We start from the raw sequence: 19,397 nt of genomic DNA, 5'->3' as shown, positions 1-19,397 counted from the left end.
AGGAAGGGGCCATGAGCCCAGGAGTGCAGGTGGCCTCTAGAAGTTGGAAAGCAAGTTTCCAGAAAGAATAGTTATAAACAACAACTATGAACACATAACCAATTGCAGAAATGAGGATTTTAATTCATAAGAGTATTTCTTTTGTTAAAAATGTTTTGGTTATTTATAATGCAATATTTTTGTTTTCTATTCTCTTACCCCTTTATCGTATAGCATAAGTTATAGTAACTTTACATGATAGTATTTAGGTTACAAGATATCAAGGGAAGAATGACTATCACCCAGGGACTTCATCCTCTTCTGGGGAAAGAGTTAGTAATTTTGGGGGTGTATATAGGATATTAAGGAGATGTATGACTTTGCTATTGTCTGTATTTGGCGATTAAGTATCATTTAAGGAGATGTGTCTGGGTGCCAAACTGACAAGTGATGGACTGTGATCATTAGCTTGATGTATCAACTTGACTAGATCATATTGCTCGGCTGTTTGCCCAATCACTGCTCTAGTTGTTACTGTGGAAGCATTTCACAGATGAAATGAGCATCTAAATCGGTAAGCAGAGTACCTTCCTTAGTAAGAATGTGCCTCATCCAACCATTTGGAAGTCATAACAGCAAGAACAGAGAGTTCCAGAAATCAGAAGAAATTCTGCCTCAAGACTTGATAAACTCTTACCAGAGTGTCCAGGTCCTACGGCTGGTCAGATCCAGGATTCACACCCAAGCCTTGCAGCCCAGAGCCCCTGCCTGCGCCCCCAGGCCCTGCTTCCTCGGCCACTTCCTGGGACCTGCGGGAACACAGACTCACTTCCCCGCTGCAAAGGGATGGAGCTCGAATAGCGGGATTCCGGGCACCTCTGCAGGGCCTGCATGTCGCGGGGAGGGAGGGAAACTAGCAGCACGCCTGGGCCCCGTTCCGTTCCGGAGAGGACCCTCCTCCCAGGCCACCAGCTCGGGCCCAGGAGGCGTCTCCCCAGGAGGCTGTGGCTGCCTCTGCCTGACACGCTCTGTGGTAGGACCCTAGGGTGACTGACATGTCCTGCCGTCACCAGGGTGAATTCTTCAGCCGAAAAAGGCACACCCCAGCCCCCACGGAAGTGCCAGCCATCGAGATGCCCCAGAAGAAATCCCGCATGGTCTACTTCGCCGTCTCTGATTACGTCTTCAACACGGCCAGCTGGGTCTACCAACAGGCCAGACAGATGCATTTCAACATCGAGACGACGCAGGTACGCAGTGGGGGGGAGGCTGGGGCTGAGCGGAGGAGGGAACAGGGGAGGCACGTGGAATTTGGAGCCTTCCAGACATAGGTTCCAATTCAAGTTGTTCCTCGGTTTCTTTATCTGGCCACGTGGATCCTGCTAGTCCTGGCCCTGGGATTATGTGAGATATTGTCAGTAAAGTGCCATAATAGAGGGATTCTGACACATAATGCACATGGCTGTTTTTAGCAGTATTTTTAAAAGACAGACTGGGGTATGTCATATCAGCCCCCTGAGAAGCATTTGCCAAGGGCATTAGGCTCGCAGGAGACTGGTTAGGGAAAGGCCTGGGAAGGAGCAGCCAGAGAAGAAGGACGAGTTGGTGGGGCTGGCCCCAGCCCAAGATGGGGGTGCGACATCTGTGAAGGAGAGGGGGAAGGGAGTGGGGGTGGGGGAGGAGGCTCAGGCTGCACCGCTGGAGAGAGTCTCAGCCCCCTGAGATGCTCAGTTGGACCAGCAGGCAAAGACTTCTTATTCGAGGAGACCCAAGCCAGGCAGACATTGCAGACCCTGTTAGCTACCATGCCCAGCCCCGGGCTGCAACCCTCTGGGGAGAGCGTGGCCGCAGTGTGAGCGGTGCAAGGCTGTGACACGAGGCAGCTGGTGGCGTCAGCTCCCTGCCCTCCTCGTAGCCAAGCCCCCTGAAGGGTGAGCTGAGCGGGGCCCCTCCACGGCCACCACACAGAGATGAGTGCCCAGGAGCAGGCCGGGCAAAGAGGGAGGTCAGGAGGCAGGAGCTCAGGGAAGGGGATGTGGACAGGATAGACAGGGTTTGCCTGGCAGAAGGGTCAGCAAGTGATGGGTGGGTCTGGCCTGGGGGGTGGCTGGACAGGCTGACTGGGGCCCCTGTTGGAAGGGCATCAGCAGCTCGAACGTGATGGTGATAAACTCCACGGGGCTCTTTAGGGACAGTCCCAAGAAATAGTAAATAACAGTGATGGTCATTTACTAAGCATTCACCATGTGGCAGGCACTGTCCTTAGCACTATTTTTATATTTATATTTACATGCATATACATATATATGCATACATAATCTCATTTATTCCTCACAAAACCTGTGAGGTAAGTGCAATTACTATCTCCATTGAACAGAAAAAGAACCTAACAAAGCTGGCCAACCATCAGTCAGCTAAAAATGGCAGAAGCAACAGCTGAGCCCAAGCTATCTGACCCAATAAAAAACACACCTCTTCCTACTCCTCTGTCCTGCTTCTCAAGTAACTTCCTGCTTCTTCTGCTACAGATTCCCCTGAATGCTCCGATTCACCTGAATACCAACTCATTCCAGACGCTGGTTCCCCAGGTAAGACCTCTGCTTCCTCATCTCAGGGGGTAAGACAAGCTCCTCAGCATAGTCCAACCTAGAAATTGTATTTGGAAACTATGAGGCTGCGTGTAGACTTGTCCAGACAATCATCTTACCTATTAGAGCAGTGGGTATTACGACACTATCTCTTTTGTACAACATCCTCATCACTCTTGGACTTCTTATGGCACAGAAACACTGGGTCTGGATTCAGTCTGCCTGGGGTTTAAATCCTGAATAAGCTATTATCTAGCTATCTCTGTCAACCTCTCTGGACCTCAGTTTCCTCATTGCCAAATGGGACAATTGTACTATACCATTGGCCTGCTGGAGAATCCAATGTGAGATTAAAACCTTAACTAGTGCAAATGTATAAGGTTCCATCCAGGGCACAAAGGGGAGAACCGTGAGCAAGCTAATAATTGGGAGCCAAGGCAACAAGTATCAATATTTGTTTGATGTTTATTAGAGGCATAGCTAGAAATTGGTGAGGGTGGAGTGGAGAAGAATATTCAGGTTCCTCTCTCTTGACCCAGGCAATTCAGCTCTGGCCCCAAACTTGCACACTAGTCAACACCAGCTGGCCTGCCGAGAAAGCAGTATGACTATCCCTGTTGTTCAAATATGGCCTTTGGGAGTATCTCACCCACCCCAGATATTTTCTCAAAGTCCCTGCTTGGAAAGGAGTGCTGAGAAATGCAATTCACTCCCACCTGGGATATTTCCAATGCTGGCTTAGGGTCTTCAGAAATTTGAGCCTTGGGTCCTGTCCTCTGGGCTTCCCCAGTACAGCTCATCATCCCTCTGTGTGTCTTCTTCCCTCCCCTGAGTTTGTGCCCTCTCTCTAGCTGGGCAAGTTGTACCCCAATATGAAGATGGAGCTTGACGTAGCACCCGAATCAACACCATTCCTGATATTCAACCCTGGAAATGCATCCCTCATGGCAGTGATGGTAGTCCAGGCCTACGCCCTCCGGCCCAAAACCTCTGATCACATTCCACTCTTCCAACTCAGGGCGGTAAGTCTGGTCCTGGCCAGGGCAGCAAAGGGTCATGGGAGTAAGCCCCTCTCTCAGCAGTGGTGATGTTCCCCTTGGCTGAAAGGTCATGAGACTACACAGCTGATAGAGGCTGGAGGCTATCTATTTCCACCACCGGCATCAATGGGTGTAGTTCATCAAGTCATACATTGTCAGGATTGCAGGAAACCTTAAAAGTCATTCACTCCACCTGAGATGAAGATTTTAGTCCTCTCACTCAGTTATGTTTGCTGTAAAAGTATTAAAGCATAACTCTATATCACTATAGGTAAAAATAATCAAATTACTTTTAAAAAGAAGATGTAAAATTTAAAGAACTTAAGATGGCAATATTCCCCAAATTGATCTAAAGAGTCAACACAATCTTTATAAAATAAAAGGAATAAATTAACGAGATGATCCTAAAATTCATATGGAAATGCAAGGTATTCTGGAATAGGCAAAACAACCCTGAAAAAGAAAAAGTTGGAAGACTCATATTTGTCTATTACAAACTTAATACAAAGCCACAGTAATCAAGACAGCATGATACTGGCACAAGGACAAACATAAACATCAATGGAATAGCATTGAGCGTCCAGAAATAAGCCCTCACTTTTATGGAAATTCCAATTTTTGATAGAAAAATCATCATCATACCATTAATCAGGCGTGAATAAAAAAATGACAGTAAATGCCAATGCCAAGATGACAGAGAGAATGATCTGACAAAGATTTCAAAGCAACCATGATAAATTGCTTCAACAAGGAATTACAAACATGCTTGAGACAAAGAAAAATAGAAAATCTCAGGAAAAAAATAGAGAAGGAAGATGTAAAGAAGAACCAAATGGAAATTTTAAAATGACAAATACAGTAACAAATAAAAAGCTCACTGGACAGGCTCAACAGAGGAATGGAGCAGACAAAGAAATCAATCAGTGAACTGGAAGACAGAACAACAGAAATAAATTACCCCAATCTGAAAAGCAGAGAGAAAATACACTTTTCAAAAAAGTGAAAAGAGGGACTTGAAGACTATAACAAAAGATATAAGATTCATTTCATTGGAGTCTTAGAAAGAGAAGAGAAATAGGGCAGGGCTGAAAAAGCACTTGAAGAAATAATGGCTAAAAATTTTCAAACTTTGTTTAGAGGCATAAATCTAAAGATTCAAGAAGTAGGATAAACCCAAAGAAATCTATGTCAAATTCATCATAATTAAATTTCTGAAAACTAAGGACAAAGGAAAAATCTTAAACCAGCCAAAGAAAATGACCCCCTATATACAGGAGTAAAACAATTCCAATAACAGCTGACTTCTCGTCAGAAAACATGGGGGTGGCAGAAGGATGTAGCACTATAATTTTCAAGAACTGAAAGAAAAGACCTGTCAACCCAGAAACTTATACTCAGTGAAAATAAAGAATTTGTTGCCAGCAGACCTATCCTAAAAGAATGACTAAAGAAAGTTCTCTAAACAGAAAGGAAATACCTAGAAGAAGGACCTTGGAATATTAGAAAAGAAGAAATAATATGATAAGCAAAAATATGGTAAACAGGCTTTCTTTCTCCTCTTGAGTTTTCTAAAATATGTTTGATGACTGAAACAAAAATTATGACACTGATGTGGTTAAAAATGTATGTAAACAAAACTTTGTGATATTATGAGCCAGTGATTGTATAATTTGTATGGGTTGTACGGTATGGGAATATATCTCAATAAAACTCAAATAAAAATGTATGTAGAATAAGTATTTTAAACAATCACATTATAAATGGGGGGTAAAGAGAGGCAAAGGTAGGTAAGACGACAATGCCAGTAGACAATAAGTTTATATACATATATGGGAGAGATAGAGAGAAAACAGACATTAAAAAAGCTACACAAGAACAGAATGATCAAAATAGGAATGTTTGCGTTTGGTGTTTTTTGGCATTTAAAAAAATAAAATAATTTTTAAAAAACTACACAAAAAAAATACACTCAAAAAGTACAGATAAGTCAAAATGGAATTCTAAAAGCAACGCAAGTAACCCAATGGAATGTAGGAAAAAGAAAACAGAGAAATGAAAAAGAGAGAACAAACAGTAGACAAAAAATAAAATGGCAGACTTAAGCCCTAACATATCAATAATCACATTAAATGTAAATAGTCTAAATCACCTATTAAAAGCAGAAATTGGCAGAGTGGATTGAAAAAAAGGATACAACGATATGCTGGCTACAAGAACCTCACTTCAAATATAGCAATATAGTCAGGTTGAAAGTAAAAAGATGAAAAACAAGTATCAAGCAAACACTAATCAAAGGAAAGCAGGAGTGGCTATTTTAATATCAGATAAAGTAGACGCCAGGGCAAAGATAATAACAAAAACAGAAGGGACACTAAATAATGATAAAAGGGTCAATCCACCAAGAAGATATAGCAATCCTAAATGTGTATGCACAAAACAACAGAGCTACAACATATGTGAAGCAAAAACTAATAGAATCTTTTGTTTCTTGGCCCATGCACCCCCACCTGACCCCAAAAAAAATCTAACAGAAATTAATGGAGAAATAGACAAATTTGAAATTATAATTGGATACTTTACTACCTCTCTCTCAACAACTGATAGAACAATGGACAAAAATGGCAAGGATATATAATAAGTCACCATCATCAACCAATTGGATCTAATGGATGCTTATGGAACACATCATCCAATGACAGCCAAATACACATTCTTTTCAAGTGCCCACAGAACCACAAAGACTGTATCAGGAGCCCTAAAACAAACCTAAACAAAGCTAAAAGAAATGAAATCCTCCAGAGTTTATTCTCTGGCCACGATGGAATCAAACCAGAAATCAATTATAGAAAGAGAACAGGAAAATCTCTAAATGCTTAGAAATTAACAAGACCCTTCTAAATACCTTGGGTAAAAGAGCCTCATTAGAAATTTTTAAATACATGGAATTGAATGAAAAAAAAAGTACAATGTTTCAAAATTTGTGGGACACAACTAAAGCAATGCTAAGTAGGGAGAATTATAGTACTAAATGCATGTATTAGAGAAGAATAAAAGTCTCAAATCAATAATCTTAAGTTTCCAGCTGAATAACTTAGAAAAGGGAGAGCAAGATAAGCCCAAACCAAGCAGAAGGAAGAAAGTACTAAAGATAAGAGCAGATATCAATGAAATTGTAAACAGAAAACAGAGAAAAATCAATGAAATATCTGATTGTTTTAAAAGATCAACTGACAAATCTCTAGCATTACCAACAAAGAAAAAAAAGAGAATGAACAAATTACAAATAGCAGTAATTAAACAGATAATATCATTACAGACATCAAAAGCATAAAAGGGAATACTACAAACAACTTTAGACACATAAATTTGACAACTTAGATGAAATTGACCAATTCCTCAAAAATCACAAACCACCACCATTCACCCAATATGAAACAGATAATTTAAAATATCCCTATAATTAGTAAAGAAATTTAATTCATAATTTTTAAAACTCCCCCTAAAACGAAATCTCCAGATCCAGATGGTTTCACTGGAGAATGCTACCAAATATTCAATGAGAATTAATTCACTTGCAGAAAATAGAAAAGAGAAAACCTCCCAGTTCATTTTTTGAAGATAATATTACTTGATATCAAAACCAGACAAAGCACATAAAAAGAAAACTACAAACCAACATTCCTAATAACACAGAAGCAAAAATCCTTAACAAAACACTAGGAAATAGGATTCAGCAATATATAAAAATAATTACACACCTTAACCAAATGGAATTTTTTTTCCAGGTATGCAAGGCTGGTTTATTGTTTGAAAATCAATCAACATAACTCTCCATATTACCAAACTAAAAAAGGAGAATCACATGATCATAGCAATTGATGCAGAAAAAGCGTTTGACAAAATTCAACACCTATTCATGATAAACACTGTCAGAAAAAATAGGAACAGGAGGGAACTTCCTCAATTTCATAAACAGCATCTAGAAAACCCTACAGCTAACATTATCTTAGTAGAGAAAGGCTGAACACTTTCACCCTATGATTGGGAACAAGGCCAGGATGTCCATTCTCACCACTCTTATTCAACGTTAACATAGTGCTAGAAAGTCTAGCCAGTGCCATACGGCAAGAAAAGGAAATAAAAATCATATAGATTAGAAAGGTAGAAATAAAATTGCCTCTATTTGCAGATAACATGACTGTCTTCATAGAAAAAATCCCAAGAAATCTATTCACAAAAAAAACCCTCCTAGAACTAATGAGGTCATCAAGGTCACAGAATACAAGATGGACATACAAACATGAACTGTATTTCTACACACTACCAAGGAACATATGGACACTGAAATTAAAAATGCAATACCATTTACAATCATTAAAAATGAAACATATATGGGCTACAAGGGTAGCTCAGTGGTAGAATTCTCACCTGCCATGCAGGAGACCCGGGTTCGACTTCCAGCCCATGCACTTCCCCAAAAAATAAACAAACAAAAATTCAACAAATGGTGCTGCAATAATGTACTCATGTGGAAAAAGAATGAAATGTGTTCCCCGCCATACAATATACAAAAAAAAGTATTTAAAAAAATTAAACAGATATAAATGTAACAAAAGATGTATAGGAGTTGTATGCAAAAACTACATAATGCTGATGAAAAAAATCAAAGATTATCTAAACAAATAAAGAAACAAACTGTATTCATGGAATGGAAAGTTCAACATATTAAAGATGACAATTTATCCAAATTGGTATACAATTTAATGAAATTCTTATCAATATCTCATTAAGATCTTTTGTACAGAAGAGATTATACTATATAGAATTACTCTGAATAGAAAATATATTCTAAAATTTAAATGGAAAGACAAGATAATTCAAATAGTTAATTTTGAAGAAGAAGAATAAGTAAGAGGAATCAAACTACTGATTTCAAGATTTATTATACAGATACAAATCAAGACTGTGATAATGATGGAGAGTTAGAGAGATAGATCAGTGGAACCAAATAGAGAACTCAGAAATAGATCCACATAAATAATACCCAACTGATTTTTTACAAAGGTGCAAAAGCAATTCAATGGAGGAAAGATAGCCTATTCAACAAAAGGTGTTGGAGCAAAAAATAAAAGGCAAAATATAATAACTAACCTCAACCCAAGTCTCACACCTTATACCAAATATCACTCAAAGTGAATCACAGACTTAAATGTAAAACTAATAAGCTTTTAGATAAAAATAAAGGAGAAAATCTTTGGGAGCCATGTTTGGGGAAAAGTTCTTAGAAGCATGATCCATAAAAAGAAAAGTTTATAACTTCATCAAAATTTAAAACTTTTGCTCTTTGAAAGATCCTGTCAAGAGGTTGAAAAAAGCTAGAAAGTGGAATCCAACAAAGAAATAGTATCTAGAATTATGCAGAACTTTCTAATTTAACAGTTAATAAAACTAACAAATTAGAAAATGGACAAAAGACATGAAGAGACATGTCACCGAAGAGGAAAAACACATGAAAAATATTCAACATCATTAGTCATTAAGGAAATACAAACTAGAACCACAGTGAGATATCAGTACATACCTATCAAAATAGCTAAAATAAAAAACAGTGACAACACAAAATGCTAGTGAGGATGCAGAGTAACTGGATCTCTCATACGTTGCTGGTAAGAATGTAAAATGGTCCAGCCTTTCTAAACAACAAGCCACTTTTTAAAAACTTAGCATGTAACTACCATATGACCCAGCAATTCCACTCCTGGGCATTTAACCCAGAGAAATGAAGATTAATTTGCATTTAAAACCTACCTGAATATTTATACCAGCTTCACTCAAAAAAGCCAAAAACTGAAAACAACTGAGATGTCCTTCAATAGGTGAACAGTTAAGCAGTGGTACATCCATGCCATGGAATACTACACAGCAACAAAAAAGGACTTATTGATACATAAAACAACCTGGATGAATCTCTAGAGAATTGTGCTGAATTTGTAAAGTCAATTCCAAAAGGTTATGTACTATATGATTCCATTTATGTAACCTTCTTGAGATGACAAAATTACAGAAATGGAGAAAAAATTAGTGGTTTCCTGAGTTTAAGTAGGGGTTAGGGGTGGGAGGGAAGCAGATTTACCTGTAAAAGGGCAGCAGGAAGTATCCTTGTGGTGATGGAAATGTTCTGTATCTTGACTATCTCAATGTCAGTATTTTGGTTATGATATTGTGCTATGTTTTTTTTAAATTTCTTATTGATATATATTATATATTCACATACCACATAATCATCCAAAGTGTACAATCAATGGTTCATAATATCATTATATAACTGTGCATTTATCATCACAATCGACTTTTTTTCTGAAAAATAGCATGTCATGGTCAGTTTCATGTGTCAATTTGGCCAGATGGTGGTGGCGCCTGTTTGTCTGGTTGGGCAAGTGCTGGTCTGTCTGTTGCTATGAAGGTATTTCATAGAATTAAATCATGATCATGTCAGCTGCATCCACAGCTGACTGCATTTGTAGTCAGCCAAGGGGAGTGTCTTCTGCAATGAGTGATGCTTAATATAATCACTGGAAGGCTTTTAAGGAGGATTCAGAAGAGACAGTTTCTCTTCTTGGTTCAGCCGTTAAGCCTCTCTGTGGAGTTTGTCCAGATGCTTCAGCCGAGTCATCAGCTTCACAGCCTGCCCTATGGAATTTGGACTCTATGTTCCCATAGTTACATGAGACATTTTTATTAATTTTATATCTACGGATATTTCCTGCTGATTCTGTTTCTCTAGAGAACCCTAGCTAATACATAGCATATATACAAAAAAGCAATAAATTTCAAAGCACATCATAACAATTACTTGTAGAAGAGATTTCAGAGTTTGGTATGGGTTACAATTCCACAATTTTAGGTTTTTACTTCTAGCTGCTCTAAGATACTGGAGACTAAAGTAAATATCAATACAATGAATCAGCAATTATACTCATTTGTTAAACCCTACCTTCTCTGTATACCTCCACCATCACTTTTGATCTTCCTCTCTCTTTAGGGGTATTTGGACGATGCCAATTCTAACTTTTTCATGTTGGAAGGGGCTGTTGATAATATGGGATAGGGGGATGGACCTAGTTGATGTTCTGGAGATGCTGGCCCCTCTACATTTCAGGACTTATCTGATCCAGGGACCCATCTGGAGGCTATAGGTTTCTAGAAAGTTACCCTAGTGCATGGACCATTGGTAGAATCTTATATAACATCCTAGGTGTTCTTTAGGATTGGCAGGAGTGGTTTTGGTTGAGGTTTGGCAAGTTATGATAGGTAGCAATGTCTACCTGAAGCTTGTGTTAGAGTGACCTCCAGAGTAGCCTCTCGTCTCTATTTGAAATCTCTCAGCCACTGATACATTATTCGTTATACTTCTTTCCCCCCATTTGTTCAGGATGGTATTGTTGATCCTATAGTGCCAGGGCCAGACTCATCCCTAGGAGTCATCTTCCACACCACTAAGGAGACTTTCATCCCTGGATGTCATGTCCCACGTAGGGGGAGGGCAATGATTTCACTTGAAGAGTTGGGCTTAGAGAGAGAAAGGCTACATCTGAGCAACAAAAGAGGTCCTCCAGAGGTGACTCTTAGGCACACCTATAAGTAGGCTAAGCTTCTCCGCTATATACATAAGCTTCACAAGAGCAAGCCTCAAGATCAAGGGCTCGGCCTACTGATTTCAGTTTTCCCTAATGTTTGACACAGTACCTGGGGTTTCCCCAGTGGTAAAGTTAATAGTTCCATATTTTTTCTCCCATCCCTCAAGGGACCATGCCAATGCTTTTGATTCTCTGCTTAATATACTCTGGGATGTACCCAGGCATTACATTCAGCTATACAGGATTAAAGGCCCTCATTCTTATTCTGGGCTCCCTGTGTTGGGATTGTTTAAATGATTTATCCAGACAGGTAGAGTTAGATTATGTGCTACAGAACATTTAGATTCTGGACAAAATAAACCCTTCTTCCCTTGGTCTCAAAGAGTAGATGAAGTTCTAAACTACAGATAATATCTTCCTTATCTCTAAATTCTGAATGACCTTAATCCTGACATGAATCATTCTTATCTCTAACTAGCAGGTTATACATATATAGAACAGCCTCTCAAACTCCAGAAATAAGAATTACAGCTCCAGACTAAAAGTGACTGCTATAAGAGCTTACAATCTTGGCCTCAGTTTCCTTATAAATATTTTCTAAATGAGACCATACAATATTTGCTCTTTTGTTTCTGGCTTATTTTGCCTCACCAAATGTCCCACAGGTTCATGCACAACATGGCATGCCTCATAACTTCATTCCTTTTTGTAGCAGTGCAACATTCGATCATAGGCACACACCGTCATTCGCCAGTCTCCTTCCTCATCAGTGCATCCACCAGCCACCTCCATTCATTGGGCATCATGTATAATGTTCAAAGTCAACAGTCCATCAACACTCAATTTTAGATAACTTCACCATTTCTAAGAGAAAGATAACCAATAAACACACCCTCACCGAACAGAAAATCCAAACCCCCCCTTAATTCTTGTCCCTCCCCCCATTATTTACCCCTGATATTGCTGTGGTACTGTTGATATTTTCATGTTAAACATAGCCCATAGCGTGCGATAATAGTTTCACCCCATACCCTGAAATTATACACTCTTTGTACAAGAGTCATATCTTTGAAGTAGTTCATGCAATAACTTATTTTTATTTCTAGTATTAATCAGTGGGACTCATGGATCTATACAACTCCTTTCAATCATGTTCAGTTTCAATACGGTAATATTACTTACAGACCCACTAGTGAACTGCCTTCCCTTTTATCTATTCCTTTACATTTGAGTTCAATCTCATTAACTAACCATTCACCCACCTCTAGCTTCCATGTATCTCTAGGTCCCCTATATTCTATACTATAAGCCTCTGATTTTACCTTTACCAGGGTCACAAAAGTGGAATCATACAGCATCTATCATTTGGTGTCTGGCTTATTTCACTCAGCATTATATCCTTAAAGTTCACTCATCTTGTCATGTGCTTCAGGACGTCGTGTCATCTTACTATTGCATAATATTCCATTGTATGTATATATCACATTCTGTTAATCCACTCGTCTATTGATGGGTACTTGAATTGTTTCCATCTTTTGACAATATTGAATAATGCTGCTATAAACACCGGTGTGCAAATGTTTATTTAGGGTTCTGCTTTCAGCTCTTCTAGGTATATACTGAGTGGTGGTATTGTCAGGTCAAAGGGCAACTCAATATTTAGTTTTCTGAGGAACCACCAGACTGTCTTCCATAGCGGCTGTACCATTATACATTCCCACCAGCATGCATAAGTGTTCCAATTTCTCCACATTCTCTCCAACGTCTGTAGCTCTCTGTTTGTTTAATAGAAACAATTCTATAGGTATGAGGTGATATCTCGTTGTAGTCTTACATAATGTAATCTGCATTACCCTTATAGCTAATGAAAATGAGCATCTCTTCATGTGCTTTTTAGCCACCAGTATTTGCTCTTCAGAAAAATGCCTATTAATATCTTTAGCCCATTTTATAATTGGGTTGTTTGTTCTTTTGTTGTCTGATTTCTTTATGTATAGAGAATATCAAATCTTGATCCGATGTGTGATTTCCAAATATTTCCTCCCATGAGTCAGCTGCCTCTTCACCTTTATGACAAAGTCTTTAAAGGCACAAAAGCACTTTGATTTTGAGGCGTTCCCATTTATTTTTATCTTTTGTTATTTTGCTTTGGGTGTAAAGTTTAGGAAGCTACCTCCTACTGCTAGATCCTGAAGATGTTTCCCTACAGTTTCTTCTAAGAACCTCATGGTATTAGTTCTTATATTTAGGTGTTTGATCCATTTTGCATTAATTTTTGTATAGGGTGTAAGGTAAGGGTACTCTTTTCATTCTTTGCCTATTGATATCTTGTTCTCCCGTGCCCATTTATTAAAAGACTATTTTGTCCCCAGTTCAGTGGATTTGGGGGCCTTGTTGAATATCAGTTGACCATAGATTTGGTAGTGTATTTCTGCACTCTCAATTAGATTCCATTGGTCAATACTTCCATCTTTGTGCCAGCAGCATGCTGTTTTGACCACAGTGGCTTTATAATGAGTTTTTAAATCAGGAAGTGTTAATCCTCCCACTTCATTCTTTTTTTAGGATGCTTTTAGCTATTTGGGGTCTCTTTCCCTTCCAGATGAATTTGTTAACCAGCTTTTCCAAGTCTTCAAAGTAGGTTGTTGGAATTTTGACTGGTACTGCATAGAATCTGTATATCAATTTGGTAGAACTGTCATCTTAACCAAATTTAACCTTCCTATCCATGAGCAGGGAATTTCTTTCCACCTATTTAGATCTTCTTTGATTTCTTTTAGCAATGTTATGTAGTTTTCTGTGTACAAGCCCTTTACATCCTTAGTTAAGCTCATTCCTAGATACTTGATTCTTTTAGTTACTATTTTGAATGGAGTTTTTTCCCTACTTGACTCCTCAGTTAGGTAATTGCTTGTATATAGAAACATTACTAATTTTTGCACATTAATTTTATATCCTGTAGATAGTTGTTCATAGTATTCTCTTATGATTTTTTTATTTCTTCAGGGTCTGTGGTAAAGGCCCCACTCTCATTTCTGATTTTGCTTATTTGCATCCCCTCTCTTTTTTTCTTTGTCAGCCTTGCTAGTGATCCATCAATATCACTGATTTTCTGAAAGAAACAACTTTTGGTTTTATTGATTCTTTCTATTGTTCTTTTGTTCTCCCATTCATTTAACTCTACTTTAATCTTTCTTATTTCTCCTCTTCTATTTGCTTTGGGGTTAGTTTGCTGTTCTTTCTCAAATTCCTCCAGGTGAGCAATTAAGTCCTCGATTTTTACTCTCTTTTTTCTTTTTTAATATAGACACTCAGGGCAATAAATTTCCTGCTCAGCACAGGCTCTGCCACATCCCGTAAGTTCTGATACGTTGTATTCTCATTTTCATTCATCTCCAGATAGCTACCAATTTTTCTATTAATTTCTTCTTTGACCCACTGGTTGTTTAAGAGTATGTGATTTAATCTTCATATATATTTGTTAAAGTTCTTCTTCTGTGGCTATTGATTTCCAGCTTCATTCTGCTGTGATCAGAGAAAATTCTTAGAATGATGTCAATGTTTTTAAATTTATAACAAGTTGTTTTGTGCCCCAGCAGATGATCTATCCGAGAAAATGTTCCATGAGCACTGGAGAAGAATGTATATCCTAGTGTTTTGGGGTATAAACCTTATATATGTCTATTAGGTCTAATTCATTTATCAAATTGTTTAAGTTCTCTATTTCCTTGTTGATCCTCTGTCTGGTTGTTGTATCTATAGAACAGAGGAGAGTGGTGTACTGAAGTCTCCTACTATCATTGTTGAAACATTTACTGCTCCCTTCAGTTTTGCCAACGTTTGTCTCATGTACTTTGGAACTCCTTGATTGGGAGCGTAAACATTTCTGGTTGTTATTTCTTCTTGGTGAATTGTCCATTTTATTAATATAAAGTGTCTTTCTTTGTTTCTTATGATGTCTTTACATTTAAAGTCTATTTTGTCCGATATTAGATTAGCAACTCCTGCTCTCTTTGGTTTACAGCTTGTGTAGAACATCTTTTTCCATCTTTTCACTTTCACTCTATTTGCATGCTTATATCTAAAATGAGTCCCTTGTAAGCACTATAGAGCTGAATTATATTTCTTAATCCATTCTGCCAATCTGTACCTTTAAATTGGTGAGTTTAGTCCATTAACATTCAAAGTTATAACTGTAAAGGCATTTCTTGAATCCACCATCTTATCCTTCGGATTTTATTTGTCAGCTATATATATTCTTTTCCCTATTTCTCTTTTTATCCTTTAAGCTATCTTTACAGGTATTCTTCAATTCTGTGCCCTCCTCCAGACCTCCCTCTCCTGTCTTTTTTTTAAGCCAGCAGAACTCCCTTTAGTATTTCTTGTAGGACCAGTCTCTTGTTGACAAATTCTCTCAGTCTTTGTTTGTCTGTGAAAATTTTAATCTCTCCCTCAGTTTTGAAGGACAATTTGGCTGGATACAGAATTCTTGGCTGGACGCCTTTCTCTTTCAGGATCTTAAATACATCATACTGCTGTCTCCTCATCTCCATGGAGCCCGTTGAGTAGTCTGAACTCAGTCTTACGTGGTTTCCCTTGTATGCAGTAAGTTGATTTTGTCTTGCCACTTTCAAGATTTTCTGCTTCTCTTCAACATTTGACAGACTGATTACTGTCTTTGAGTAGGTCTATTTGGATTTATTCTATTTGGAGTTCGTTGGGATTCCTTAATTTGCATATGTGTGTTTTTTATAGGGTTGAGAAGTTTCCCCCCATTATATTCTCAATTAATCTTCTTAGCCTTTTCCTCTTCTCTTCTTCTTCTGGGACACTAGTGATTCTTATATTTGTGTGCTTTGTTTTGTCCATCAGTTCCCTGAGATCCAAAATACAAATTTTTCCATCTTTTTGCCACTTGCTCTGTTGAGTGTTCAAAATCAGTTGTCTTGTCCTCTAGTTCATTTATTCTTTCTTCTGCCTCTTCAGATCTGCTGTTTTGTGTCTCTAGTATATTTTCGATTTGGTCTACAGCATCTTTAATCTTTGCAAAATCTGCTATTTTTCTATTTATTCCTTCAAATTCCTCTTTATGCTCTTCTAGTGACTTCTTGATCTCCTTTATGTCATTAGACAACCCATTGATTTTATTTAGTAGAGTTACATGAACATCTTTAATTAGTTGTTCCAAAGTCTGTGTCTCCTCTGGTGTTTTAATCTGGTCATTAGGTTGGGCTATATCTGTTTGCATCTCCATTTTCTTTGTGATCTTCTATTGCCTGTGAGGCATGTAAATATTTTTTTTTCTTTTCTTTATTTCCTCCTTTCTCCTTGTGCTGGTTTGAAAGGATTATGTATCCCAGAAAAGCCATGTTTTACTCCTGATTCATCTCATGGAGGCAGCCATTTCTTTTAATCTTTATTCAGTGCTGTAGGTTGGAAACTTGATTAGATTTTCTCCACAGAGATGTGATGCACCCAAGTGTGGGTATTAATCTTTGATTAGAGGGAGATGTGACTCTACCCATTCTGGATGGGTCTTGACTAGTTTACTGGAATCCTTTAAAAGAGGAAACATTTTGAAGAGACCCACAAGAACCAGGAGAGCCCAGACAGCCAGAGACCTTTGGAGATGAAGAAGGAAAATGCCCCTGGGGGAGCTTCATGAAATAAGAAGCCTGAAGAGAAAACTAGCAGATGTCACCATGTTCACCATGTGCCTTTCCAGTTGAGAGAGAAACCCTGAACATCATCAGCCTTCTTGAACCAAGGTATCTTTCCCTGGAGGCCTTAGATTCTACATTTCTATATCCTTGCTTTAATTTGGACATTTTCACAGCTTTAGAACTGTAAACTTACAACTTAATAAATTCCCCCTTTTAAAAGCCATGCCATTTCTGGTATATCACATTCTAGCAGCTTTCAAACTAGAATACTCCCTATTCCCCCAAGGGGACTTTATAAATACCTCTGTATTCACAGCTGAAATTACTCTAGAATTTATTGGAGCATCACACTAACCTGGACAAACCAACAAAACCTCATGCCCTATTCAAGATTCCATGTACTTATGGTGTTCAATGAAACTGACCATATAAGTTAAATTAGAAAATGCACTACCCAGAACATAAATTTTGCACCCAATAAACATTTCTCCCTTTAGTCTCACACAGAAGTTGAAGTTTTAAAATGTGGATGATATCATCCTTTACTCTGTATTCTGATACAACATAGTCCTATCCAGATCAGTGTCTTTCATATATCTACTTGAAGTCTGATCACTTTTTCAACTTTTTAAACAGTTCCTGTATGGGGTACTGTTGACTTTCATAACTTCAGAGTTCTAACTCTAAGTCTTATGTGTCACATAAATACCCAAAGTTTCTGCGAACAGACATATTATATACAAACAGCTCAGTATCTCAGGATTTAGAATTAACAGTTACACCTCATGAATATATGTGACTACTATAAAAGCTTATAATCTAGGACCCTTTACAATAGGCCCCAACCTGAAAACCCATGCTCTCAATTTTAAAATTTTTATATTGGTTAGTCCATAAGACTGAAGCATGATAACATTTGTCTTTTTGTCTCTGACATTTCATTCAACATACAGTCCTTAAGGTTCTTTCACCTAGTTGCGTGCCTCCCAATGTCATTCCTTCTTGCGGCCACTCAGTAGTCCACTGTATGTATATACCACAGTTCCCCCTTCCATTCCTCAATTTTTGTACCCTTAGGCCACCTTGATTTATTGTGGATCAAGAACACTGCTACCATAAGCACCAACATGCAAATGTCCATTTGTATTCCCACACTAAGTCCCTCCAGGTATACACTTAACTACAGGATTTCAGGATCACACGGCAAACCCAGCCCTAGTCTCCTGTGAGGCACGTAAATACCTTGATAGGTTTACTTTGAGAGTTGATTTCCTTCAGTAGTCTAAAGCTTTGTATTTGCCGGATGGATGCGGAGCAGGATGTAGGGTGGTAGGCAGGGTACAACAGTGTGGTGACGGGTTGCAGCACAGGTATAGGCACGGTTGGGGATGCTACACTGGTGCCTGTGAGTGTAGGGTGTAGGACATGGGGTTGTGGAGGTGAGGTGTGGGGGTCATGGGAGTGGACAACTCAGGCAGACCTTGGAGTGAAGGAGCAGAGTGTGGTGTGGGGGACACAGAGGTAGGGTGAGGTTAGGGTGGGGATGGGGGACTATGCGGATGCACAGGGACTGGTGTGCAGGCAGGATGTGGGTGGGCGTGTGGAGCACAGGGGTCATGGGTATTAGGGTGTAGGGTACGGGGCACAGAGATCAGGGCACAGAGAGGGCAGGGCACAGGAGTGTCCCTGAGTAGAAGTAGTGTTCCAGGGAGGATAGGATGTGGTTGTGCAAGGGCAGGGCACAGGTTGCAAGGGTGGCAGGACATGGGTCAGGGGCAGTTGATGTCAGGTGGGCAGGGCCCTGGCATGGGTGTGCAGGTGTGGGGTGAGGGGAGGGCAGGGGTGCACATGGGTACAGGGCAGGGGCTATGTGGCACAGATGTGCATGTGGGCACTTGCCAGATGTGGGGGCAGGTTGCTTGTGCCAGAGGGTAGCACAAGGATGTGCATGTGCGCAGGGCAGGGGGTGGGGTACAGCGGTCAAGTGGCCGGTGCACAGATGATTAGGTGGCCTCCTATGCAGGGAGGATGTGGATGTGGATGTGAGCAAGTCTGTGGGGTGGGGCCCTGGTGTGCATGTGTGCAGAGCTCAGGGGCAGCAGGGTAGGGTTGCACATGTATAGGCTGGGGGTAGGTGTGGCCCATATGCACAGGTCAGTGCTTGCCCAGAACTGGGGGAGCACGGTAGGTGAATCGTGTTTATGCATGCATCTGGGAGTATCAGCTCTGTACGCATGCTCAGAGCTCAGGAAGGGTGGGGCAGGGTTGTGTGACTGTATGGCCTGGGGCAGGTGTGGACTGGGTATGAAGGTGAGCACAGCAGCCTGGTCCTGCAGGTGACTGTCTACAGGGGGCATGGAAGAAGATGTGAGGATGAAGGAGCTGGGCATGGATGCATGGGTGCCAGAAGAGGCTGGGTGAGACTGTGTGCTTGTGCAGGAGAGGTGGGTTGGGTTGGGGCAGATGCGCATGCTTGCACAGCGCAGGGGT

At 39.6% G+C, this 19,397-nt stretch overlaps 1 protein-coding gene across 10 annotated transcripts in view; it reads left to right on the top strand.

The window, feature by feature from the left end:
• LOC143690990 (lipopolysaccharide-binding protein-like) overlaps window positions 1–19,397 on the top strand; it is a 52,282-nt gene that overhangs the window by 15,305 nt on the left and 17,580 nt on the right. For 9 of the 10 annotated variants that reach the window (XM_077168860.1, XM_077168887.1, XM_077168868.1 and 6 more), the window contains 3 exons: window positions 1,053–1,229; window positions 2,508–2,567; window positions 3,419–3,589. In XM_077168860.1, coding sequence (XP_077024975.1) covers window positions 1,053–1,229; window positions 2,508–2,567; window positions 3,419–3,589 — 408 coding nt within the window. The remainder of the gene's footprint in view (window positions 1–1,052; window positions 1,230–2,507; window positions 2,568–3,418; window positions 3,590–19,397) is intronic. The other variant, XM_077168938.1, reaches the window with a different exon arrangement.

Source organism: Tamandua tetradactyla, chromosome 1 (assembly GCF_023851605.1).
Source record: "Tamandua tetradactyla isolate mTamTet1 chromosome 1, mTamTet1.pri, whole genome shotgun sequence".
Taxonomy (NCBI): Eukaryota; Metazoa; Chordata; class Mammalia; order Pilosa; family Myrmecophagidae; genus Tamandua; species Tamandua tetradactyla.
Note: the sequence above shows the minus strand (reverse complement) of the source record. Positions and strands in the feature narration are given on the sequence as shown.